The sequence below is a fragment of the Lactuca sativa genome, chromosome 1 (genome assembly GCF_002870075.4).
Source record: "Lactuca sativa cultivar Salinas chromosome 1, Lsat_Salinas_v11, whole genome shotgun sequence".
Classification (NCBI taxonomy): domain Eukaryota; kingdom Viridiplantae; phylum Streptophyta; class Magnoliopsida; order Asterales; family Asteraceae; genus Lactuca; species Lactuca sativa.
Window position 1 is genome coordinate 33,084,735 of NC_056623.2, and position 26,186 is coordinate 33,110,920.

Consider the following 26,186-nt stretch of genomic DNA (forward strand, 5'->3'; position numbering starts at 1 on the left):
AATAAGGAAAATAACATTAATATTAATTAATTATATAGATTTAAAATTTTTATATTTTTTAACAAATAACATAGTAATTATACAAAAAAAATTAACAGACGAATAAATTACCGTTTTGGGTATTGTTAAAAGGTGTTGAGGTAGATGAAGTATGACCGTCTGATATGGTAGGTATTTTTTAAATCTTCTATTATCCAAATATAGTTTCCTTAATCTTCGTCGTTCTTTAGCTGAAGTGAAATCCATGGTATATTCTATCATCTGTATATAAAAAAAATTTAATTAGAATTTAAAATACAAATGGTACGTTAAATAAAACTTATGTATAATGTTACAATTATAACAAATATTATAAAACAAATATAAAATATGATGAGTAGTTTAAAAGTAATTGAAAAATAGGTAATGATTATATTTTACCCTCATGTATTTGTATAAATGAAAAATAGGTTTGAAAATGTAAGGTGATTGCAATGGCCTTCAATTAATTTTGCCAAGTGTGAGATTTAATCAACATCAATGGGAACCCAAAAAATAATATAATTTATTTTCAAAGTACAAATATAGAAATTGGTAAATTAGTTACTTTTTAACCAATGAAAAAAAAATATTAAAGGATTCAATAAATAATCTTAACCATAATTAAAAAAGACACGAATTATATTATAAATTATAAAAGTTTATTACAACAAATAGAAAATAAACAATTCTAATTGTATATCAAATAATCCGTATAATATTAAAGTTGAATTAAAGTTGATTGTTCTGTATCACAAAAAGAATACCACAGGAACTTATCTTCAAGGACAAAGAATACAGTGAAGTAAATGATGAAAGGATTTCCAAAAGCAAACTAAGAAATATACAAACGAAGAGTCGTGCAGCAGTGGTAGACGGGATTTGGAGAGTCCTACAGCGTAGTGACGCCGTATGAGTCTACCGACGGACCTTTATCGTAGGCTGACGGACGGAGGCAAAAATCGAAGGGGATTGTAAGACTTATTTCACTCGGTTAGCAAGCAACAGGCCGACAGTTGAAGAAGAGGGTGAAGACAGAGAGTCGGGACTGAGAACAGAGAGGGATTAGAGCGTGATCAACGTATATCAGCAAAAGGTATTTAGGTTTTTTGGATCTAGGGTTTAAACTTTATTTGAATACTTTTCGATTTTTAAAATTTTTCACTCCTGACAGGATCGATTTATCGTAAAATTGAATGCAAATGGAAGATGTCCAAGTCAGACGTCATTGATTATAAAGTAAAAAAGATAAGTAATTTATTTGTGTATATATGGTTTGCTAAATTTGCTAAATTGTTGCTTGAAATTGTGGATCGACTGCTTCTAAATGATTTGAAAAATCACCGGATCACTAAAATTCGAATATGAAAGAATGGATTTTTTTATTATTCTGAAATTTAAGGTTTTTAGAAAACACATAGTTTTGCCACTTGTTCTTTCCTAATGACACATTATGGATTGAGGGTCTTTTTGGAAAGTTACAACCCTGTTGGGCGTGAACCGGCCATAACAGCTGACATTAAACCTAATCCTATATATAATTCCCATTAGCCAAAGTATCCCTTTTGCTGAAACAGCTTGGTTCTGTCTTATAGATATTGATATTCACATTCTGCTGTCTCCTATTCTTGTAGCGAAGTCGCTGAGTTTGTCCCGGAAGGAAGACATAATGTAGATAAATGATGGATTTCAGATCTTTGAATGAAAGTAAATGGTATCATCCTTTTCACCTCGCTTATTATTCAAGTAATGTTAAAACTTGCCAGTAAAGGAATTTATCTCATTGTTTATTGTTCCCATGTTGGATCCTTATTGACAGATTTTAGGTACTGATTGTACCTGAAGCTATTCTTATGGACATGCTAAAAAAGAAGAAATAGAGGGAAGAAATAGAGGGGACAAGTAATTGATCTAGTAATTTCATGGTTGTCTTTTTACTTAAGGGCGTTATAGTCATTTTACACATTTCAGAGAACAAAACAGCAAATAAGATAAAAGCATATACACATTTCTAAGAACAAAACAGCAATGGTGCAACCCAAGCATAAGCATATTGTGCAAAACTTTTTTATTGTGTTGTTGGGCTTTTTTTATCTGTTTCTTTTATATTGTTCTAAAAAAAATTATTCCCTATTAATTATTGGTTATTATCTACTGATGAGTCGTTGTCAGATTGTTGGGCTTTCTTTCTTTTTTTCTTTTAACTGTTTGTATGATCTCTATTCTAATAATTGAATAGTTATGATGCAAAGTAACTTTGTGCAAGTTCTCTATTTAATCATGCAATATCAAGCATCTTAGGTTTGGTGTGACATGTTTCAATTTGTGTACACATGCAGCATCACTAAAGGATGTTGTTCTAAGTGTTGTCCCCTTGAAGATTGTAAGAGAGAAGAATTTAACAAAACTCAACAGGTTTGATCCGTTATTATTCAGTAAGTTAGAATTGTTTTTTGTTTTTGTTGCGTGTTAAACTGTACATCAAATTATGCTTGCTTTTTTTAAGTTCCTTAACTATGTTGTCATTCTCTGTGAATTGATCTTCAGGAACTGACAAAGCTTTCTCGAAAATTTAAATGATTAAGGTTTTTCCTTTTTATCATCCCATCCCTTCTCCTTCATAAGTTTGTATTGGTCACATGTTTGTAACTATTGTTTTATGTTAATTTTTCATATTTCAATTTTTTTTTACGGATAAACTAATTTATAAAGTTCCATGTGGTCTATTGTAGTTTATGAAACATCAATTCCTGTAAATCCTTCAAAGTCAACAATGAAGATATAAAAAAGGTATGAATTTCTTTACTTATCAAATTTTGTAGAAAATAGCAATATATTTTAATGAGCATGATAGTGATTTACTGATTGTACTTTATGACAATTAGGAAACAAATTATTAAGAAAAGAACACATAATATAAAGTCATTATCAAATTTATTAAGAAACAATCAATTTAAACCAAGAAACACCCAAATCCATCAAATCTCTTACCAAAAAAATTAAAACGTCTTAAAAACCATAGCAAAAAATTTAAAAACTGATTATTGTTCTTAAAAGGTAGGTGACGAATCACTTTTCCAACTTAACTTTGACAAGTTTATGTTGCCCAGCTTCCCCTCCTCCTTTGGCTTTCATAGTCTTTGATGATGACATGTTGTCATTGACATCCAAAACAAAATCATCCTCAAGAGCTCGCTTCAAACCTTTTGTTTCATTTAATTTTTTTTTGGGCTTGTGGCTGTCGATTTGAAAACATTCATTGGTGTCACATTATCATCAGTCTGAGATATGGCATCCTAAAATTACAAAACAAAAAAAAAAGTAATATTAGAGGTTATTAAAGTTAAAGATAATACTAACATGAGATATTTAGATTACTTATAATACACCTTTATAAATATGTTATCTTGAGATTCACAATCAATGGTACCATGTTCAAACGATTGTGAATTAACTCCCTGTTCAAAAAAGAAATGAATAATTAATAAACCTGTTTATTAGTATATTATATTTTGGAAAAAAAAATCAATTATAATAACCTCTGCAACGACAAACTTTTTTTCCAACTCCTCAATCAATATCTCATCATCACTAATCCTGGAAATAGTATTTTTGATTGGTGTTCCTTTGCACATTGTATTTCGAAACAGAAACTATGAAAGCCAATTTCATATGTTACAACATATTAATATCGGACGGGTATGCGTTAGTACAAAAGCCAAGCTGCAAGTAAAAAATAAAAAGATGTAATTATATATATTACCAATAATTTATTTTTAAATAATAATCTAAAAGACATTCACCTTAGCTGTTTTTGCAACCAAATCTTTTGCAGAAATTTTTAGAAGCTTTTTCGCATCTTGTTCAAACATTGTTAAAGTCATACTTCCAGTATGATCTTGAACTCTTACCGGAATCATGAACCTTTTAAGAAATGTAAAATTATCAAAATTAGTCAACATGATGGGGAAATTACTATTATATTTTTCAAAATGTCTTTCAAAATGTATTAACCTCGGAACTGTTAATGTTTCAGTTTTTGTGCATTTTGGATTTCGACATTCATATGTTTCATTTTTGAGTGATCCGGTGAGACTGGGTTCATTGGAAGGATTTTTTGGAACCGCCTTTGTATTGCAATTTGTACATGCCGAGTAATGCCGATGTGTGCTGAAGAATTCCTTTTATGGTCGCAACAATAATATACTTTTTTATCTGATTTTAAAAAATACAATAATATTATAAGTAATGAATATTAAAATTTAAACGCTGATATTCAAAATGTAATAAATAATGAAATGTGTTAATTACATAAATAATTTCTGAAAAACAGAAATTAGAAAGATTGATAGAAATTTCAGAATTTTGTTACCTCAATTGGTTCGAAAATATCAGCGATTGTTTTCAGCTCATGATTAAGCACAAAATCATCCTTGTCAGAACTTCGATTAGATTTCATATAGGAGAAAGTACTGGATGAGTTTTCATGGGGACCATCTTGATTCAAACTGTTAATTAACCACATAGTTACATCATTTATAACATACATTGCCATTTATTATTAACATAAAAATAACATAAAGTAATATACCTTTTTTTGAAAACTTTTATCTCATCAATGTCGGTATTGATGATGAACTTTGTTACATCATAATATGTATTAACATATTGCCGATTTATAAAAAAAACAAAAAAATAAATAAAGAAAGAAAATAGTCATTGCAATATGAATCATAATTAAAAAAACATTATACCTTGCCAGAGATTAATCTTTGCAAATTGAAGGATTATGACAATGCGGAGAATGTTTGGATTCTTTTGGATGTATTCATTCAATTTGTAACAATAATCTCCCCATAGGTTAACATCCAATTGAGAACCACTAACAAAAAAGATGGGAATTAGAAATAGCAAATAATTATTTTTTTTGATATTGCAATCAAAACAGTTAATATACACAATAATTATATTATTATAGGTAATAAAAACAAACTTGACGTCTTGGATTTGTAGTCTCATCTTATGCCTCTTTCTATGTAACAACTCAAAATTTTCAAACAAATTTTTCATTTTTAAAACATAATTGTTTCCATTAAAAACAAGGCATAAATAGTTTAATTATTCGGTCAATACAATTATTCAAACTCCCAAGATCATAAAACAATCTTCAGTGTGTATCGATCACGTCGGCGCCTTCCCACGGTCCTCGCTAGTACCTGAAATACATACACAACAACTGTAAGCATAAATGCTTAGTGAGTTCCCCAATATACACTTACACACATACGCCTTTCCAGGCCCTGACCTTCCGGTCCTCAATACAACGCCTTCCGGCCCATAACATAATCGCCTTCCGGCCCATAACATATTGCCTTCCGGCCCACATATCATACATAGCACATATAACAATTTACTTATCACATAAAGCATACATATCACATAACATATTCGACCATATCACATAACATATTCGACCTTCCGGTCACACAGTCAAACCCTTCCGGGTACAGTATAGTGAGAAGACTCACCTCGTATATGCTGAAAGCTAGCAACTCCTGAAATGACTCGTGCACAACCGACGAGCTACAACCTCCCTATAACATTACGTAACTCATTAATACTTATCTCTTCTAAGTGTGACTATCCCTAAGAAGTCAGACTTAGGTCAACTCTTGGTCAACGGTCAACGGTCAGCTCAACCGGACTCGGCGAGTACCATGGCGACTCGGCGAGTCTAGACGTCTTCCAACTTTCTGAGATTCCTTATCTACTCGTCGAGTACCCTCATCGACCCGACGAGTTACTCCTGGAAGAATCGCGGGGCCACCCCGACTCCACTCGCCGAGTCTGAAGAACAACTCGGCGAGTCCCAGTAAATCTTCAAGCTACTCGCCGAGTCTGAAGAACAACTCGGCGAGTCCATGCCATGCAGACGAGTAACTGCTTCCTGAATTACGTATGGTCCCAAGATATACAACCATGGAACCCTCTGGACGTCTAAACATCTCTTTACTGGGGTAAAAGCGTTTGGGTAATAACATAATAACCCACCTAATCACTAAATGGGTTTCATAAACCCTAAACTCACATACACATCAAACTAACAGATTTGGTCCGAGTATTACCTGAAAACGCACTCTCTGTGTCCCCCAAATCTCAGGGCTCAATCCTCCTTGATATTCCTTTAGCCAAATCCCTCTTCTTCTTGCCTAACCAATTCTTCCAAGTTCCAAAAGCTTTCTCTCCTGCTCTAGACGTCCACAGCGATTAGGGTTCTTCTCAATCGACCAAAAGACTGAAAATGACGGCCTAAGAGGCGTTAAATACGATCCAAACTGAACGGTTAGGGTTTCTGCTGAACAGCGTCGACTCGCCGAGTCCATATCTGGACTCGTCGAGTCCAGTCGCGGACCCGCGACCAAGTCTGCGATCCTACTCGGCGAGTCTAGGCTCCAACTCGCCGAGTCCCCTCTTAAATCACCCCAAAAACATAATTTTAATAATACCTGAGATTCCGGGCTGTTACAACTCTCCCCCACTTGGATTAGACTTCGCCCTCGAAGTCTCACTCTGCAAATAGTTCCGGATGCTGCTCCCGCATTTCGCGCTCCGGTTCCCAAGTCATTTCTGATCCCTTACGGTGTTGCCATTGAACCAACACCAGAGGTACTTCCTTGTTCCTCAGAACCTTGATCTTCCGATCCCTGATCGCCACTGGTCTCTCTGCGTAATTCAGGCTCGCATCCACCTGAATATCCTCCAATGGAACCACTGCCGACTCATCGGCTATGCACTTCCTCAACTGCGATACATGAAAAGTGTCATGGATCTGACCCAACTCCGCTGGCAACTCCAACCGATAGGCTACCCGGCCTACCCTTGCAACCACACGAAATGGCCCAATATACCGGGGCCCCAATTTGCCCCTCTTCCTGAATCGAATCACTCCTTTCCAAGGAGAGACCTTCAGGAGAACGAAGTCGCCGACTTGAAATTCAAGCTCGGATCGGCGCCTGTCTGCATAACTCTTCTGTCGGCTCTGGGCAGTCAATAATCTTTGTCTCACTTGTTGAATCTGCTCTGTCGTCTGGAGTATGATCTCCGTGCTGCCCATCACTCTCTGTCCCACCTCTCCCCAGCAAATGGGAGTCCGACACCTCCTACCATACAACAGCTCGAAAGGCGGCATACCAATGCTCGAATGATGGCTGTTGTTGTAGGAAAACTCCGCCAATGGTAAATACGCATCCCAACTACCCCCGAAGTCTAACACACACGCTCGGAGCATGTCCTCCAGTGTCTGAATTGTCCGCTCGCTCTGACCGTCTGTCTGGGGATGGTATGCGGTACTAAAATGCAACTTAGTACCCAGCTCCTCATGGAATTTCTTCCAGAACCTGGAAGTGAAGCGCACATCGCGGTCTGACACAATCGAGATCGGCACTCCGTGCCGAGATACCACCTCTTTCACGTATATCTCCGCTAACTTTTCCGCTGAAGAACTCTCACTGATGGCAAGGAAGTGTGCACTCTTCGTCAACCTATCCACAATCACCCAAATTGCGTCTACTCCCCTAGCAGTCCTTGGCAATTTGGTGATAAAATCCATAGTGATCTGTTCCCACTTCCACTCGGGGATCTCCAATGGCTGTAACTTGCCATGCGGTCTCTGGTGCTCAGCTTTAACCCTACGGCAGGTCAAGCACCTCTCAACGAACCATGCCACGTCCCTCTTCTTACAGGGCCACCAATATTCCTTCCTTAAATCCAAATACATCTTTGTAGCACCAGGATGGATCGAGAATTTCGATCTATGAGCCTCTTCCATCAACGTAATACGCGTACCGCCCACGAACGGCACCCAAATCCGACCCTGAAACGTCATAAGGCCTCGACTATCCTTGACAAACTCTGAGATTAACCCCACAACCCGCTCTTTCTTCTGCATTTCTGGTCGCACAGCCTCAGCCTGTGCCCTACGAATATCATCCAATACAGGAGTCAGCACGGTCAATCTCAAGCACACATCGCGCAATGTAGTGCTCTCCGCCCTGCGGCTCAATGCATCGGCTACCACATTAGCCTTGCCTGGGTGGTACAGGATCTCACAATCATAATCCTTGACCACATCCAACCACCTCCTCTGACGCATATTTAGGTTGGGTTGATCCATCAAATACTTCAAACTCTTATGGTCCGTGTATATCGTACATCGAACCCCATACAAGTAGTGACGCCAAATCTTGAGAGCGAACACTACTGCCCCCAGCTCTAAATCATGCGTGGGATATCTCGCCTCATGAGGCTTCAGCTGCCTCGATGCATAAGCTATCACATGACCCCTCTGCATCAACACTGCACCAAATCCCGAAATTGATGCGTCGCAATATACCACGAAATCTTCCATCCCTTCTGGAAGAGCTAATATCGGGGCTTCGCACAATCTTTGGCAAAGTGTCTCAAAGGAGGTCTGCTGCTCGGGCCCCCATGAGAATGTAACACCCTTCCGGGTCAATCTGGTGAGTGGCACTGCGATCTTGGAGAAATCCTTGATAAATCTCCGATAATACCCTGCCAACCCAAGGAAACTTCTGATCTCAGAGGGTGACTTCGGCACCTCCCAACTCATCACCGCCTCAACCTTGGCCGGATCGACCAATATCCCTTTCTGATTAACCACATGTCCTAGAAACTGGACCTCCCGCAGCCAGAATTCACATTTGGAGAACTTTGCATAAAGTTTCTCCGACCTCAATACTTCAAGGACCTCCCTCAAATGCTCCTCATGCTGCTCTCTCGATCTCGAATACACCAGAATGTCGTCGATAAATACGATCACCGACCGATCCAACATCGGCCTGCATACCCTGTTCATGAGATCCATGAACACAGCCGGGGCATTGGTGAGCCCAAAAGGCATCACCACAAACTCATAATGCCCATATCGCGTCCTAAACGCTGTCTTCTGGACGTCTTCATCCCGTACTCTCACCTGATGGTAACCTGACCTCAGATCGATCTTGGAAAACCAAGATGCTCCCTGCAACTGATCGAATAAATCATCGATCCTCGGCAACGGGTAACGGTTCTTGGCCGTTAGCTTGTTCAACTCCCGGTAATCAATGCACATCCGGTGTGAACCATCCTTCTTTTTGACGAACAGAATAGGTGCTCCCCATGGCGAGCTGCTCGGCCGAATGAATCCCTTCCCCAGCAACTCCTGGAGTTGCGAGGACAACTCTTGCATCTCTGAAGGTGCAAGACGATAGGGCACTTTAGCAATAGGTGCTGCCCCCGGAACCAGATCAATACTAAACTCTACTTGTCTCACAGGCGGTACTCCCGGCAACTCCTCGGGAAAGACATCTGAAAATTCGCGCACCACCGGAACTTCCTCAACTGACTTCGGTTTCACGGAAACCTCCCGCGTATCCATCACATACGCCACAAAACCTTTACAGCCCTGCCGTAGACACTGCCTCGCCCTAGCGGCCGAACAAAAAGCTGATCCCGAACGGGTACCCTCGCCGTACACCGAAAGAACTCCCCCTCTAGGGTCTCGTATAGTCACCAACTGACGCTCACAGTCGATGACAGCGCCGAACCGGCTCAGCCAGTCCATGCCCACGATGACACAGACATCCCCCATCGCGATAGGAATCAGATCAATCGGGAATCCAACCCCGAAAATCTCTAGTACACATCCCCGAAGAACCTCCGTAGCACAAATCACCTTCTCGTCAGCTATAGAAACTCTCAAAGGTCGACTCAACGACTCACGACTAACGCCGATATGCTGACTAAAGGCTAAGGACACAAAGGACCTACTTGCACCCGAGTCAAATAACACTAAGGCAGGCACAGAGTTCACAAGGAAAGTACCTACGCATATAATAACATAAGCATAACATCTTGACATTAAAATAAATACATGAATTACAACATACCTGCCACAACATCGGGCGCAGCGCGGACCTCCTCCGCAGTCAGCTGAAAGGCTCTCCCACGAGCCCTCGGGGCCTCGACCTTCACCGGTCGAGTCTCAGTAGTCCTGGCAACAGGTGCAGATCCCTGACGAAGCTGAGGGCACTCGGCCTTCCGATGGCCGGTCTGGTTGCAATGAAAGCAAACCATAAATCCCTTGGGACACTCCCTAGCAATGTGTCCCTCCTTGCCACACTTGTAGCAAGCACCGGCTCGACACGCCCCATCGTGACCCTTACCGCACTTTACGCAAGTGCGGTTCTTCGAACCTCCCGTCCTCGAATCGGCGGACTTGATCCGCTTGGCTGCCGGCTGAGACTGAGCCGGTCGCCGGTATGCCTGCTGAGACTCGGCCTCCTCCCTGGCCTGAGTCTCTAACTCGATCTCACGCTTCCTGGCATTCGCCTGAAGCTCAGTAAAAGTATGGTAAGTGGAGTTTGACACAAACTCCCGGATCTCCCTCCTCAGAACACCTAAGTACCGGCTCATCCGAGCCTGCTCTGTGGCCACTAGCTCGGGGCAAAACATCGCCCTCTCATGGAACTTCCGCGTGATCGCCGCCACCGAATCAGTACCCTGCTTGAGGGTTAAGAACTCCTGAACCAATCGTTCCCGCTCCACCGGGGGAACGTACTCATCCCTGAACATGGTAGTGAACCCCTCCCATGTCACTGCCGCAGTCTCTGCTAAAGTGAAGTTCGCCGTCACGAACTTCCACCAGTCCTTGGCTCCCAGACGGAGCTGGTTCAAAGCGAACCGTACCCTCAGGTGCTCCGGGCATGAACAAGTGTAGAAGCACCCCTCTATATCTGCGATCCACCTCATCGCAGCAATCGGATCCTGCGTCCCATCGAACTCTGGTGGCTTCGTGTTGCTGAACTCTCGGAACAGCAATGAATCACCCCCCTGTGGCCTAGCAGCGGCCACAGCTGCGGTAGCTGCAGCGGTTGCAGCCTCAGTCAATGCGGCGTACCGCTCGTCGAACGTCTCCATCAGGGTGGTCTTGATAGACCCAAACATCTCCGGGATCTCAGCCCGGATCGCCGCCGCCACCTCCTCGTGGATCATCTGACGAATATCCTCGTCACTCACACCGCTCGTACTTGCCCCGTGCCGCGGTCTAACCATGATATCTCTGAAATACAACATAAAACTATCAGAGATTCTACCGAGTATAATCATACTCGTCACGCAACCCTACTCAGTCCCAGATATCCAGGGATTCTTACTTGGGCCTCCCACTGACCCGGTGTCCTCGGTAGTACGGGCCCAATACTACCGACCACACCGCATCAATGTTCATCCCAAGTCCTCCTCCCCAAACTCCAGATAGTGAGTACTCTACTTCTGATATGCACTATCTACCCGCATACTAGCAAAGCACCTCATATAGGCAACTTCCCTAGACTAAGGCATCACAAATCAGGCCACTCTAGTCCTATCATGAATACCTAGTCTTCTAGCATGCATAACAATTCATATCATATAATATTGTAAGGTATTTTGGGGATCTTTACCGTTCGGGCGCTGACTGATCGTACACACTGCTTCTTTCTTGCTTACCACAGAACCATTTACAAAAGTTTATGCCTTTATTTGAAAAGTTTCCTCAAATCCTCGGTTTGAGTTCAGTTACCCCCAAAGGTGCACCCGAATCCCTCAAACCAAGGCTCTGATACCAATTGTAACAACTCAAATTTTTCAAACAAATTTTTCATTTTTAAAACATAATTGTTTCCATTAAAAACAAGGCATAAATAGTTTAATTATTCGGTCAATACAATTATTCAAACTCCCAAGATCATAAAACAATCTTCAGTGTGTATCGATCACGCCGGCGCCTTCCCACGGTCCTCGCTAGTACCTGAAATACATACACAACAACTGTAAGCATAAATGCTTAGTGAGTTCCCCAATATACACTTACACACATACGCCTTTCCAGGCCCTGACCTTCCGGTCCTCAATACAACGCCTTCCGGCCCATAACATAATCGCCTTCCGGCCCATAACATATTGCCTTCCGGCCCACATATCATACATAGCACATATAACAATTTACTTATCACATAAAGCATACATATCACATAACATATTTGACCATATCACATAACATATTCGACCTTCCGGTCACACAGTCAAACCCTTCCGGGTACAGTATAGTGAGAAGACTCACCTCGTATATGCTGAAAGCTAGCAACTCCTGAAATGACTCGTGCACAACCGACGAGCTACAACCTCCCTATAACATTACGTAACTCATTAATACTTATCTCTTCTAAGTGTGACTATCCCTAAGAAGTCAGACTTAGGTCAACTCTTGGTCAACGGTCAACGGTCAGCTCAACCGGACTCGGCGAGTACCATGGCGACTCGGCGAGTCTAGACGTCTTCCAACTTTCTGAGATTCCTTATCTACTCGTCGAGTACCCTCATCGACCCGACGAGTTACTCCTGGAAGAATCGCGGGGCCACCCCGACTCCACTCGCCGAGTCTGAAGAACAACTCGGCGAGTCCCAGTAAATCTTCAAGCTACTCGCCGAGTCTGAAGAACAACTCGGCGAGTCCATGCCATGCAGACGAGTAACTGCTTCCTGAATTACGTATGGTCCCAAGATATACAACCATGGAACCCTCTGGACGTCTAAACATCTCTTTACTGGGGTAAAAGCGTTTGGGTAATAACATAATAACCCACCTAATCACTAAATGGGTTTCATAAACCCTAAACTCACATACACATCAAACTAACAGATTTGGTCCGAGTATTACCTGAAAACGCACTCTCTGTGTCCCCCAAATCTCAGGGCTCAATCCTCCTTGATATTCCTTTAGCCAAATCCCTCTTCTTCTTGCCTAACCAATTCTTCCAAGTTCCAAAAGCTTTCTCTCCTGCTCTAGACGTCCACAGCGATTAGGGTTCTTCTCAATCGACCAAAAGACTGAAAATGACGGCCTAAGAGGCGTTAAATACGATCCAAACTGAACGGTTAGGGTTTCTGCTGAACAGCGTCGACTCGCCGAGTCCATATCTGGACTCGTCGAGTCCAGTCGCGGACCCGCGACCAAGTCTGCGATCCTACTCGGCGAGTCTAGGCTCCAACTCGCCGAGTCCCCTCTTAAATCACCCCAAAAACATAATTTTAATAATACCTGAGATTCCGGGCTGTTACATTCTATCTTCATTTCGAGCATCAATTTCACCAATTGCGACCACCAAACCGATAACATCTATATATCAGCATTAATACAAAAAAAAAAACAGATTAAATTAAATTAACTTATTTAAAATATATATAATTTCTTAGGTAAACAAAAAATACTAACCCAATGAAATATTTAGTGGAACAGTGCCGACGATAATGGGATGATGGTCAATAAAAGCAAACCCATTAATTGATCCAGAAAACTCGAGACACGGAGCGACAGTAGTCTCACGAGTGAAGGTGAGCTTTTGCATTTGATCAGTTAATTGAAATTTTCCTTCATCCATCTTTCCCAAATTTGGATTTTTTATGAAAAAAGCTTTCCCTTCTTTTAGAACTTTACGAAACTTGTAAATGTAAGCATTGGGGACATAACCTTGGATCTTCTTACCCTAAATGATAATTTATGTTAACATGAAAAGTCAAGTTTAGTTATCAAATTAAAAACTTAAAAAGAAAAACATGAATATAAACATGTAAATAATTAAAACCATATATAGTGGACCTGTTCGTCCATTAGAATAAGTTGAATGGTGAAAATTTCGTCTTTTTTATAATAATCTTCCAGTGTCCATAATCTGATAATACGAAGCTTCATAGTGAAGCTGTCCTTCAAGACATCAAGATCACATATGAGAGTAAAATCACCAGCAGCCATGAATCTGTAAAATAGAGAGATATTATAAATACATGACAAAAAAAAGTAAAGAAAAATATTCCCTATTTATCAAAATAAAAAACGAATGAAATGAAACTTAAAGGTGAGTAACTATTATGTTTTACAGCGACATAATTCATAAAATTATCGAAGTCCTAAATATACATGTAATATATAAAATTTTTATTATTATTATCTATATTTCTGTTTTTATTTAGATGACATGAATATTACAAAATTATTCTGTTTTACAGTGACATAATTCATAAAATGTAATGACATAAGTTTACATCTATGATTATAAATTCAGAAAAAAGGAGGGTTGAAGTGAAGAATTTAGTGAGCAATAAAAATGTAGTTAGAGTGAGAAATAGCAATATAGTTACAACGACATAGCTGTGGAAGTGAACTATATACATTAAATAGCAATGTAGTCTAAATTTTTATTATTTGAATAGGTGTTTAAAAGATTTAAACAACATGTAATATACATAAAAGCTTAAAAAACAAACAATATAGTAAAAAATATTTATGCAGATTACATATGTGATGAATGTTTAAAAAAAAAAAAAATAGTGTCAGATTGACATATGATTATTGTTAAGAAAAAAAAGCACGATGGAAGTGAAGAGTTTTGTATACTAACCTGATGGATCGTTATGAATGTAAATGCAGAGATGCAGAAGAATAATACTCTGAAAGCTTTGAAGAGAAAAGTGAAGAAAACATTTTTCTGGATCGATCATTATACGCATTTATAGGTATAATGATAAAGTATTTGTAATTTGAATAGCTGATTTGCAGGGATATGATATCTCTATATCTCTATAATCTCTATAATATCTTTATATCTCTATGATTTTTAAAGTAAAAAAGGAAAAAGTCAACCGAATATTTTTAATTGATGAAATTGTGGCAATGAATCATGGAATTAAAGAGATTTAAGAGGGGGATATTGGAATATCAATTGCTTTTTTTAGGAATATTATATATGTAATTTTTAATATTGCGTATCTTTAAAATTTAAAATTTAAACGCAACAAATTTGTGGCAGTGAATCACGTAATTAAAGAGGTTTAAGAGAGGGAAAGTGATTTAATTATTTTGTTTACTGTATATTAGGTATTAGGGATATTATATGCCGGTCTAATTGATTTGTTTATTGTATATTTAAAATTTAAATTTAAATTCAAATGCCGGTTATTTAGAGGCTTGATTAAACGTGATTTACTGATTTGTAGGAACAAATTAATTAAATTTAGTAATTTTAACAAAAATTCGGTAGGAATTATTCAGAGGGTTACACGTGGCAGTTTAAAAACTGTACATATGGCAGCATGATATTGAAGTTATTTATTTATTAGAAAGGGATATATATATATATATATATATATATATATATATATATATATATATATATATATATATATATATATATATATATATATATATATATATAAAGAGAGAGAGAGAGAGAGAGAGAGAGAGAGAGAGAGAGAGAGAAGACAGAGAGTGGAAAGTATAACATATGTATGAGTTTTAATTAAGAGTAAATTACACGAATGATCCTTTTGGTTTAGGGTAATTTGCAAGTTTGGTCCCTAACTTATTTTTTTTTAACTCAGAAGGTCCTTATTATTTGTTTTTGGTATGCATTTGGTCCCTGTTTTACCTAAAAAGACTATATTTCCCTTATGTTTTAAATTTATTGAAATAAACAAACCCCAACCCCACACTTCCCACCTTACCTTACCTACCCCATGTTTTTTTAAATAATAGTATTTTTAGGTAGGACAGGGACCAAGCGTTTAACAAAAACAAACAGTAGGGGACCAAGCGCGAAACAAAAACAAATAGTAGGGATCTTCCGAGTTAAAAAAAATAAGTTAGGGACCAAACGAGCAAATTACCCCAAACCATAGTGTAACGCCCCGTTCCTGGTACGCATTTAAACATTATTTTTCTTCTTATTTTAGAAGCTACTCGACAAGTCAGTGGCCCTAACTCGTCGAGTAGCAGCGGGTCAGCACGTGAAGTTGGCATGGCGACTCGACGAGTCCATATTCCAGACTCGGCGAGTCCGTCAGTCTGGATGAAGCCCTAATTTTCAGGGTGTGTGCCCTATTTAAACATCATTATAGCCCCAAACCAGCCTCCTTCGCCTCTCAAGGACTTATTCCAGAAACCCTAGCCTCCTTGAAGTGTGTGTGAGTGATCTTTGCCCTTGTGAAGGAATTTTTGGTGCATTGTTGAGCAAGAAGAAGAAGGAGAAGGTAGAAGAACTTAAGGAAGAAGAAGTAGATCTAGATTATACTCCTCTTTAGCCATCCTTTCTGGTAATAAAGCTTTCATCTTGATTATTGTACTGCTAGATCTAGTTTGTCCCTAAATTAATGGTTTTGAGCTTAAAAACCCCAAATCCCTAGTGATGGAGCTTTGTAATCGAGCCATATCTTGGATCTAGCCTCTTTTGAGCTCCAGGAGCTCAAGAAGGCCACCTTTTGGCAACCTGGTTCTGGTCAAGTAACCTCCCATAATAGCCAAGTTTGAGTGTTATTGCTTTATTGCCTCTTAGGTACACGTAAAGTTAGCAACTTTACGTTAACTTTACGTGTTCAGATAGTCCCAGAAACTCAGATCTATGAATTGGATGCAATAAAGCGGAATAGAATCGACTAAATAGAAACTGCATGCAAAGGACTCGACGAGTCAGTTCGCGAGTCTTAGATTCCCGGTTCAGTAGTAGCGAGTCTGCTTAGTGAATGGAGTAAGGAATCGGTGAGTTAAGTCATGGATCTGAGTGTAGAGGGACTCAACGAGTCTACGCCTTGACTCGGCGAGTCCAAGGAAATCTTCTTACCTGTAAGAACAGACTCGACGAGTTGTTTGTACAACTCGGCGAGTCACAGATTGGACGTGTTCTTATGCTGACGGTGAACTCGACGAGTTGATCATACAACTCGGCGAGTCGGATGAAGGTTGGCACGATGTCAATAAGGAAGGGGAACTCGTCGAGTTGTGGCTAAACTCGGCGAGTAGAGTCGGGTAAGGAAATAGAAGGAAAGATAGGGACTCGATGAGTTGACGGCCCAACTCGGCGAGTCAGGTCAACAGGTTGTTGACTTTGACCAGGGGTAAAATAATCATGTTACCCTAAGATTAGTTATCAGTGTTTGATTAAGTATCTTTTGAGAATTGTAGCCGGGGAGTTACCGGAGCAGCAGTCAGACAGCACCTGATCAGCATTTCAGCAGTCAGCCTTACGAGGTGAGTTTCCTTTCAGTAGGAACGGGTCTACGGCCACAATGTCGACCCGTTTAGTTAGCAGTAGTTTCGGACTACAGTCCGATGCAGTAGTTCAGTATGCTTGATGTCTTTGTGATACATACATGTTATGTGTTATGTGCTCCGGACTATGGTCCGATGCAGTATGCAGTATATATGATTATGTTATATGCTTTGATTATGTTATGCTGTGATCAGTCAGTTCCGGACTTCGATCCGATGCAGTGGGCGAGGCCCTAGTTAGTTTCAGTCTTCAGTCCGATGTAGTTCCGGACTTCGGTCTGATGTAGTGTACAAGGCCCTAGTTAGTTCCGGACTTCAGTCCGATGCAGTGGGTAAGACCCTAGTTAGTTCCGGACTTCGGTCCGATGCAGTTCCGGACTTCGGTCTGATGCAGTGGGCGAGGCCCTAGTCAGTTCCGGACTTCAGTCCGATGCAGTGGGTAAGACCCTAGTTAGTTCCGGACTTCGGTCCGATGCAGTTCTGGACTTCGGTCTGATGCAGTGGGCGAGGCCCTAGTCAGTTCCGGACTTCGGTCTGATGCAGTGAGCAAGGCCCAATATGTGTTTATATGTTATTGTATGGTATGTGGTAGTTTGGGGGAGCTCACTAAGCTTCGTGCTTACAGTTTCAATTTTGGTTTCAGATACTTCAGCTAGCAATAGAAAGAGCTCGGGATGATGGCATGGCACGCACCACAGTTTAGCCTGGGAGTTAGACTCTGATATTTTGATATGACCTTGACACTAGTTTCTATTTGATAAATTTATTATGACATTTTGAGATACACGATTCATGGTTTTTATCTTTTGATATTTGATATTATGGTTTAGTAATGTTTTCAAACAAAAAATTTTAGGTTGTATTTTTAGGATGTTACAAGTTGGTATCTGAACTCAAACTAAGGAAATTGTATAAATGTCGGATATTGTTTTTTTAATGAAATTCGTTTCTATAAAATAAAAAAGAAATTAAAAAGGATAAAATAAACATTTTATATGGGTTAGAAACCAACTGCGTAACAAACTGAAACAATATGTACCATGCTCGTAAAGAAAAAAGTTTGAGACTAAATCTACGAACTTTTGTAAAAGACACCGTTTTTGTAATTTTATCTGTTAGTAATTAAGAGCTCTAATAGAAATATACATTTGAAAAGTCATATTAAACTTTTGTCTTTGAGTTTTTGGCATTTATTTCGATTTACACCTCATGTTTATGTATATAGACCGTTATGAGTCCAAAGACATAATATTAAGTTTGGCGGGCGATTGTTGAATGATCTAGTGTTTTGGTATGGGATCCACGACATGGATGTATATTATAATGCTATTTAAATGCACAATTTTCATTGGATTTTATGAAGAAAAAAAAAAAGATTATTATTATATATCATGTGCTACTATATGATTTATTCATGTTTTTGTTTTTTTTTTAAAGTTCGGTTTGAAAATTTTATTATTTATAGAAAATAATTTTTTAGGCTTGAACATGGACTCAAAATTAGATTAAATTAATATTGTCTAACATAGTACGTGATGATCAATAATTAAAGATTATGACCAATTTGACAATAGCCGTATTGACAAACCACTTGGCTACTATATTTTATTATTTTATTTTGATTTGGATACAAAAAGAAACTAGTAAAAGGACGGAAAAATCAGTAGTGGGTTCGTAAATATAGGGAAAGAGCACAAAAGTAATGGAAAGAGCACATAAAAAAAGGGGCATTCCGAGAATCGAACTCGGGACCTCTCGCACCCAAAGCGAGAATCATACCACTAGACCAAATGCCCAGGCTTGACTTTTACTATCCTACAGTACTCTAAAGTGTAAACAATACAAAGCACTTAACAAACTTACGTAATTGACGATTGGGGTTCCTATTTACAAATTACACATACTTCTAATCTTTTTGTTGCCGAATATACAAAAGAAGAAACAATATATACTATTTCTCCTTTGATGTTTGTTGTTTATGACCCAAATACAAAAGATTGAGGGAAACATGTAGATACATATACATTATACATCTTAACCATTATTACTTATCCCATACTTGTACTCTGATTTCCTAATTGGACACTGGTTGCATGCATGGTTATATATCTAAGCTATGGAGATTTAATATCTATGACAAAACTTGTACATTACACAGTCAATTGTATGTGAGGAGACAACCAAGAGTGAAGAAAATAAAACAATAAATGCATATGTTGTCCACTGAATTGCATAGTTTAAGGTAAAACAAAATTGATGAATCAAACTTTTAACATATTTCTTCAAGGCTCTTGCATAATCTAAAGTTAAACAAAATTGATGAATATGTAGTTATAATCAAAACTGTGAGTTACTCAGAAAAGTAACCATGCATCTAGCACTTTGAAACAACCCATCTAGCTTTTGCGGTTTTGACATTTACCCCTTATGAATTATGATTACTTATCAATTCAACACTGGTAGTTTATTAGAATCAAAGGGATTAGATAACAACCCAATCAGGCATGTAGTGACTCAAGGTGACAATAGAGTGATAGACTTAAAGAATTGGCTGAAACCAGGAAAATGGCAAGTTGAAAAAAGGGCTAAATGCAAAAACTAGCAATGTATTTTTCTATTATACTGCACTAACCCCGAAAATTATTTGTTCACTACAAGTATTTACTTACATGGGTGTTCACATACAAAATTAAAATATGTTTTTTATTTTGTGTCTTATATGTGAACCACTCAATGGTGGCTTCAAATGCTATTATGGGTAAAAGAGTCAAGTATGCTGTTATTTTTGGGTAAACGAATCAAGTATAATGTTATTATAGGTAAACGAATCAAGTACATTGCTATTCTGGGTAATGTTCTTAGTTCTTACTATTCACAATTTGCTTCAACATCTATATCCATTTGACGATAGCAGGCCTAAAAGAACAAACTAACTTGAAACTAAATCTTTCAAGATCCACTGTCACAAACAGGATGAAAAGTATTTAATCAGTTAAAAAGTAAAAATAGGAAAATAACCTGGAGATCAGGGCACGAGGAATTTGTATTATAAGACTATTACGGATATAACCATGCATTTTTCAAAAACTCTCTCTACCCATTTCCAGAACGACCATGCATTTTCTCACAATTTCGGATTTGAAATAAAAAGAGGTCTTTTTATACATCAAACATGCTAGTTTTTAACCATTTAAGTTAACAGACATGCCATTTTTATTCACCAAAATTGGTAAAAAGTATTTACATAACAAGCTGGATTATAAAATAGTAAAAATATCTTGAAGTATTGTTGTAGACCGCACAACTTCAAAACGATATTTATGGGGTAAAAACGATCAATATGAAGTATTTGGTTAGGCTTATGCAGTACAAATACACATTATACTGGTGAGTTATTTTTCTGATAAATCCTAAATGTACATCTAAAATGACCAAAAGAACTAGAAGTAAATGGGTATAATTAGTAAACTCGCAAAAAAAAAAGCAAGCTTGCGATCCACGTGATTTTTTAGGCTTAAGCCTGATGTAAAAAGGTATACTGATGTTCACATATGATATCATTTTCAACTAAGTCAAAAAGGCGAAAAAAGGCTAAGCACTTTATAGCTTTGCCTCAAAACAAAGTTATCATTAAAGTGTACAAAGCAGCTAGCATTAAAAAGTAAAAAATAAAAACAAAATTGACCTAAATACCGAAAACACCTTTGTCCTGACCACTTACATATATTTTTTGACAGTAAAAAGCGGGCCCACCGCTACTGGTACGTATACGGTTGATAAGGAGCTGGTTGATAGGCCGCCGGTGCACCGCTACTCGTATACACCCCGTAAGCTGCTGCCCCCGCCCCTGCCACCGCCGCATCCGGTGGAGGGTAGTAATACGCACTCTGTTCATAAACCTGTTGAGAATACGCCGCCTGAGTAGGTGGAGGAGCCGCTGTCGGATAGCTGTAATCCACCTGAGGGTACCGCTCACCGGGCTGAGCGGCATAAAGCGATCTATCCATGTAGGCTGGAGGAGGAGGAGCATGCCGCCCATTATGGTGGCGGTGGTGCCCGTAACCTCCACCTCCACCACCACCGCCGAAGCCGCCACTTTTTGATCGTTGTTTTTTATTTTGGTGGTGGTGTTTGGTAGGTGAGTCACGAAACCTATTAATAGTAGGTGGATCACGTGATGACCTTTTTCTATCGACTTTTGCTCTTTCTAATTGTTCCAGTCTTCTGTAAATTGCTTCGAGTGGGTATTCCGTTTCCAGCTCGTATTTTTGCACGCAGTAGACTACGTTTTGTAGTGCTGCGAGCTCTTTCGTGTTTCCTTCGTTCTGCATGAATAATTAATCAAGTTAAATGCAAGAAATGTTAATGTACTTTCATATTGTGAAAAAAAAAATGTCAAAAAATAGAGATTTTCAAAATAAAACAAAGATAAGAACAAAATAATAAGACCAGGGATCATACCAGACCACTCTCTGGATTGCCCCAATTACCACGTTTCCCTTGTGAACTCCTCCTCAAATCCTTCAAATAAGTCTTCAAAAGTGGTACAGTTGGGAATCTATCCGCAAGCTCAAATCCATGCACAAAATGCACCGCACTAATCAACTTCCCACTACTAATCAGCTCCTCAATAACACCTACCAAAATAAAAAAAATAACATCAAACCCTAATTTCCAACTCAAAACAAAACCAACGATATGATATCTCCATTGTACACCATGAAAATCTCAAAACTAAGGGCTTTAAGGGAGGGGACAAAAAGGGCCAATGATGTCCACAAAGGCACAAACCTGGCATTTTGTGTGCTAAACCAAGAGCCCGACATAAACTCGGTGCTTCTCTACGCTCACAAACCGCAAAAACAAATTTGCAGAGTTCGTCTTCATCAAACTCTGATGCAACCCTAAAAGTCGCAACAAGCTGCAAAAAACCCTCAACTTCCAATGACTTTCCATCATTATCATCATCATTATCATTAATTACCAATTTACCCCTCCACTCATTAGCCATAGCCTTGGCTTCTTGCTTAATTTCAAGTCCTAACAAAACATCTGCCCCCATCTCCCCCCCTGCCAACATGGCACTCAATGACTCCATAATAGCTATACATGACTGCCTCATTCCCTGAGAGCCGCCACCGCTGGCGGCGGCGGCAGCAGTGGTGGTGTCGTCGGCGTAGAAACCCTCAAGTGTGTCAAGAACCAGACGACCTGGTTCTTTTGTACTTTTAAGTACATGACTAAGTTCTTCACGTAAAACAGATATATTTTTTCGGTTTTCCATAAAGAGACTCACAAGTCCTTTTGCATCCATCTGGTCGCATAACCGAGTCAACTCGTCATAAAACGTGACCGAGTCACCACCACCACCATCGTCATTTGTTTCTTCAGGGGAGTTTGGTATTATTACCTTGGTGTTGTCCATGTCATCGGTGACATCATCAGCGGTGTTGTCGACAGGTGGCGGAAGGTGATTGGCGCGGGCCTCAGCAATGGCGGCGACGGCGGCGTCTTTTAAGAGCTGAATGCGGTCGAACATGTCTTGTTCTTTTTCGGCAACTGCCGCCACTTTTGCCGCTAGGGATTGGCGGCTGTTGGATTCTTCTTGTTTGAAGGATTTCTCTTTGGATTCGAGTTCGGTGTATTTTTTTAACATTTTTGATTCGAGGTCACGAAAGTGGTCACTTATTTCGGTGAATGAGACAGTGTTTGAAGTGGTGTCTGAATGGGATTGTAGCTCATTTAATGCTTTCCCAAGTTGTTCTAGAAGAGAAGGGGTTAGTTTGAATGCCATTGTGAGATCCACTTCAGCCATGTTTTTGTGTAAAACTGCAAGACAAAATCCTACATCAATCTTATTTGATTGTTTTCCTGAAATTACAAAATCATCGTTAGCATCAAAAATCAACTATTCAAATACCAAAGCATACTCACTTTGCATCTGTTTAGTGGGGTGTTACAGAATTACAACAATCCATCTCCAAAAAAGATTCTAATTAGTGTAATAAAATGTACTTGCCAAAATTACATAAAAAATGGTGCAAGACTGCTCATTACACTTAAACTTAAAATGTTTCACTGATTAATCAACTATTGTATACCCTTATCATACTGTGGTTCATACATATGTTGGTAGACATCTAAACAAATTTATACACTGAGCACGAAAAATGAGCTCAACATTGAATTTGAAGATGCATCTCTTATACACACAATACCAACAGATATCACCTTAACAAGTCCACATCTATCAACATAACATAAAACCACAACCATGTGTTTTTATTCAGATATGTCACTAGACTCATTAAACAACGACACAAATACATCATCACCAATTTCTTCATAGGTAATTCTTCTGAAAAGCCATAAGCAATATCTTTTTTGAATACTTGATGAAATTTTATGACTATTCCCCCTACCAATTGCAAGTAAAAAGCCATAAGCAATATCTTTACTGAGCACTATAACAATACTCTTTGAAAATGTTTGGATTGCAAGAAAAATTCATAGCAAGTTAGCAACCAATGGCAAAGGCCAATAAGAAACATAAATTCAACTTAAAGGCCTTTTAATTTCTTGGAGGGAGCTGATTGTAAATTAAAAGGCCCTCTAGTAATGATTTATGTTGTATAATCTTGGCCCTATAGTAACAGAAAGCCAATATAGCCAGTAGTTTAGCCATCTTTAAAACTCAACAACGGAAAGAATCCCTAATTGCCTATGTTAATGACTACAATTTAGAGGGTCAACAACACAATTCAGCAAATCTAAATTTCATCAACAGAAAATCAGATGCCTACAATTTAAAGCCAATATAACCAGTATTTCGTATACGAAACCCGGATTTTCGAAGACAGGTTTTAAGCACGTATTTTCGAAATCAAATTTCAGAGATGGTTTCATGGAAAAGTCGATTTCAGAGATGAAGAAAAGAAGCTTACCGTCGGCGCTGGCGCTGGCGCTGACGAAGGGGCAGCGATGGGGGAGTGGCGGAGCTGGCCGGAAATAGGATTCGCTGAAGGAACGTCGACTGGAAAGAGTATGCGATTAGGCGGGTGTCGAAGGGTATTAGGGCAAAGGGGCAAGCATGTCAAAAAACCATCATCCAGCGACATGCTCATGTTGAAATATTGCTGAACCATTCAGATAATCCATAATGTTCGAAACCGTGCAAAAGTAGTGGCGGGTTCAGAATATTTTTTTGTTGGGACACTATATCAAGTATATGAATATGATTAGGTGATATCAAATTAGTTACAATAAAAAAAATTGTCTCTACTATTCTATTCCTATAAAAAAAGACAATTTCACATAAAATCCACAAAGAATGTACTTCCCTATTCAAAATTCAAACATTTATAAAATTTCATAAATTTAACAATATCACATAAAAAATACTACAAAATTTACATATGATAGTTCTTTTATCATTCATAATACTACTTCTAAAAAAACTTATATGAATAACATTCAAAATTATCTTTATAACCCTTAAATTATATAATGTAAAGAATAAAACAAAATGACAAAATGAAATGTAACAATCATAATAGTTTCAATTACATAAAATAATGAAAAAATTGAAATGGGGTATTAAAAAACTTCCTGCCATATGTTCATAACTTCATACATATTTCTTAAATATCATGTTTTCGACTCCATAAACATACATACACATGAGTCATGACGCATTCATCATTTAGTTGTAGGAGAATATATTATGATAATATGCATCAAAGTGGATTTAATTTAGTTAGTTGTCAATTTTTTTCCTTCAGCCAAAAATGCTCCTAAACTACATCTTGTGAAGATCCTAGCCCAATTTTAATGGGGGCATGGTATTGTATGTATAAATTTTTGAATTAAATTAACCAATAAATTATATTAAAAAAACATATCATTGGGGGCACATGCCCCCCACACCCACCCCGTCTCAAGCATTGAATCCGTCCTGTGTAAATATATATATGAAAACTACATAAAATGACAATTATATAAATAGAAATAATAGTAAAGCTGACGGTAATCATAATAATTATTATTATAACAATATTAATAATACCAATAGTAGTAATTACGAGTTATAATAGTAATAATAGTTTTTTAAATCACAAAGATTTTTTCCAATATTAGATACAAAACTTAATGCTTGTGTTTACCATCGGAGAGCATATCTTTTAATTTTTATTGATCACTCAATATATATTTAACATCTTCTTTTTAATTATATTTTTTTATCTCTTTAATTAAAATATAGTTTTAAATACTTTTATATTTTTACTAATTATATATATATATATATATATATATATATATATATATATATATATATATATATATATAATGAAATTTCATTCCAAAATAACATCTTTTTTAAACGAATAAGGCATACACCGAGTAACCCTACTCCTAAATCTTATATTTATTGTCCCCTACAAACCATCAACCACATCAAGTAATGAATAAAAAAAACACTTATCCCCATGGAATGAAAATAAACCCTAGTCTATAACTAGTTCGGCAAATTGTGTGTTTGCAGTGACAAAGATTGGCTTTCTGCCTCTAAAATGCATATTGATTTTCCTCACAACCCTGAAAAGGTTTTCCAGCAAAGATGTTTGTAAAAGGATTCAACATCCAATCCATTCTCTTTTTCTTATTGCTATTCCAGGGTTTGTAACATCTTTTAGTTTAGAGAAATTACAAATTTTGTCCATGTGGTATGTCAAAAACTATGGATTGGGTCCCCTTGCGAGAAACTTTTAACATTTTTCATCCCAAACATGCATTTGTATCTTTTTTGTCCCTCAACAACAAGTCATCTTTTTTAAGTTAACCCTTGGTAAAATGAAGATTTTCTAATTGTAGATAATGGAGTCCAGTTGATAACTTGGCATTGCAAAATGGTGGACATTTGGTTGCAAATGACTTTGAAAGTAGTTTGTGAAACATATATGATATGTGGTTAGTTTGTGAAACATATATGATATGTGGTTTTTACTTGAGGTATATAAGGAAACGAACATGA

The 26,186-nt window shown here is 38.1% G+C and overlaps 2 protein-coding genes and 1 non-coding gene across 4 annotated transcripts; all 3 read right to left on the bottom strand.

Moving 5' to 3' along the window:
- Nucleotides 1-3,233: 3,233 nt before the first annotated feature.
- On the bottom strand, nucleotides 3,234-13,867 carry LOC128127070 (uncharacterized). The gene is made up of 9 exons (XM_052765349.1): nucleotides 13,715-13,867; nucleotides 13,331-13,601; nucleotides 13,177-13,234; nucleotides 4,391-4,526; nucleotides 4,226-4,233; nucleotides 3,822-3,942; nucleotides 3,558-3,671; nucleotides 3,408-3,476; nucleotides 3,234-3,314 (listed from the first exon to the last, which is right to left on the bottom strand). Exons 1-9 carry the CDS (start codon nucleotides 13,865-13,867, stop codon nucleotides 3,234-3,236), a joined length of 1,011 nt encoding a protein of 336 aa, XP_052621309.1.
- Nucleotides 13,868-18,879: 5,012 nt separating this feature from the next.
- On the bottom strand, nucleotides 18,880-18,951 carry TRNAP-UGG (transfer RNA proline (anticodon UGG)). The gene has a single exon. It is a non-coding gene; the product is annotated as a tRNA-Pro (tRNA).
- Nucleotides 18,952-20,656: 1,705 nt separating this feature from the next.
- On the bottom strand, nucleotides 20,657-24,337 carry LOC111913552 (FRIGIDA-like protein 3). 2 transcript variants are annotated; one of them, XM_023909273.3, is made up of 4 exons: nucleotides 24,100-24,337; nucleotides 21,947-22,984; nucleotides 21,617-21,792; nucleotides 20,657-21,480 (listed from the first exon to the last, which is right to left on the bottom strand). In XM_023909273.3, the coding sequence occupies exons 2-4, from the start codon at nucleotides 22,968-22,970 to the stop codon at nucleotides 20,911-20,913; spliced, it is 1,770 nt and encodes a 589-aa protein (XP_023765041.1). In that variant the 5' UTR covers nucleotides 22,971-22,984; nucleotides 24,100-24,337; the 3' UTR covers nucleotides 20,657-20,910. The 2 variants fall into 2 exon arrangements, with proteins under 2 accessions (XP_023765041.1, XP_023765040.1); XM_023909272.3 differs by having other exon boundaries at nucleotides 21,947-23,026; nucleotides 24,100-24,336.
- Between the last annotated feature and the right edge of the window lie 1,849 nt (nucleotides 24,338-26,186).

What these genes read in the sequence shown, in the direction of transcription:
- LOC128127070 (XM_052765349.1), bottom strand. Translation starts at nt 13,867, where the DNA reads ATGGCTGCTGGTGATTTTACTCTCATATGTGATCTTGATGTCTTGAAG. An exon ending in TTATTCTAATGGACGAACAG is followed by an intron (nt 13,602 to 13,714) that starts GTCCACTATATA and finishes ATTATCATTTAG; the next exon opens with GGTAAGAAGATCCAAGGTTA. An exon ending in GCTCGAAATGAAGATAGAAT is followed by an intron (nt 4,527 to 13,176) that starts GTAACAGCCCGG and finishes GTTAATTAACAG; the next exon opens with TTTGAATCAAGATGGTCCCC.
- LOC111913552 (XM_023909273.3), bottom strand. Translation starts at nt 22,970, where the DNA reads ATGGCTGAAGTGGATCTCACAATGGCATTCAAACTAACCCCTTCTCTT. An exon ending in TTTAGCACACAAAATGCCAG is followed by an intron (nt 21,793 to 21,946) that starts GTTTGTGCCTTT and finishes TTATTTTGGTAG; the next exon opens with GTGTTATTGAGGAGCTGATT. An exon ending in GCAATCCAGAGAGTGGTCTG is followed by an intron (nt 21,481 to 21,616) that starts GTATGATCCCTG and finishes TTATTCATGCAG; the next exon opens with AACGAAGGAAACACGAAAGA.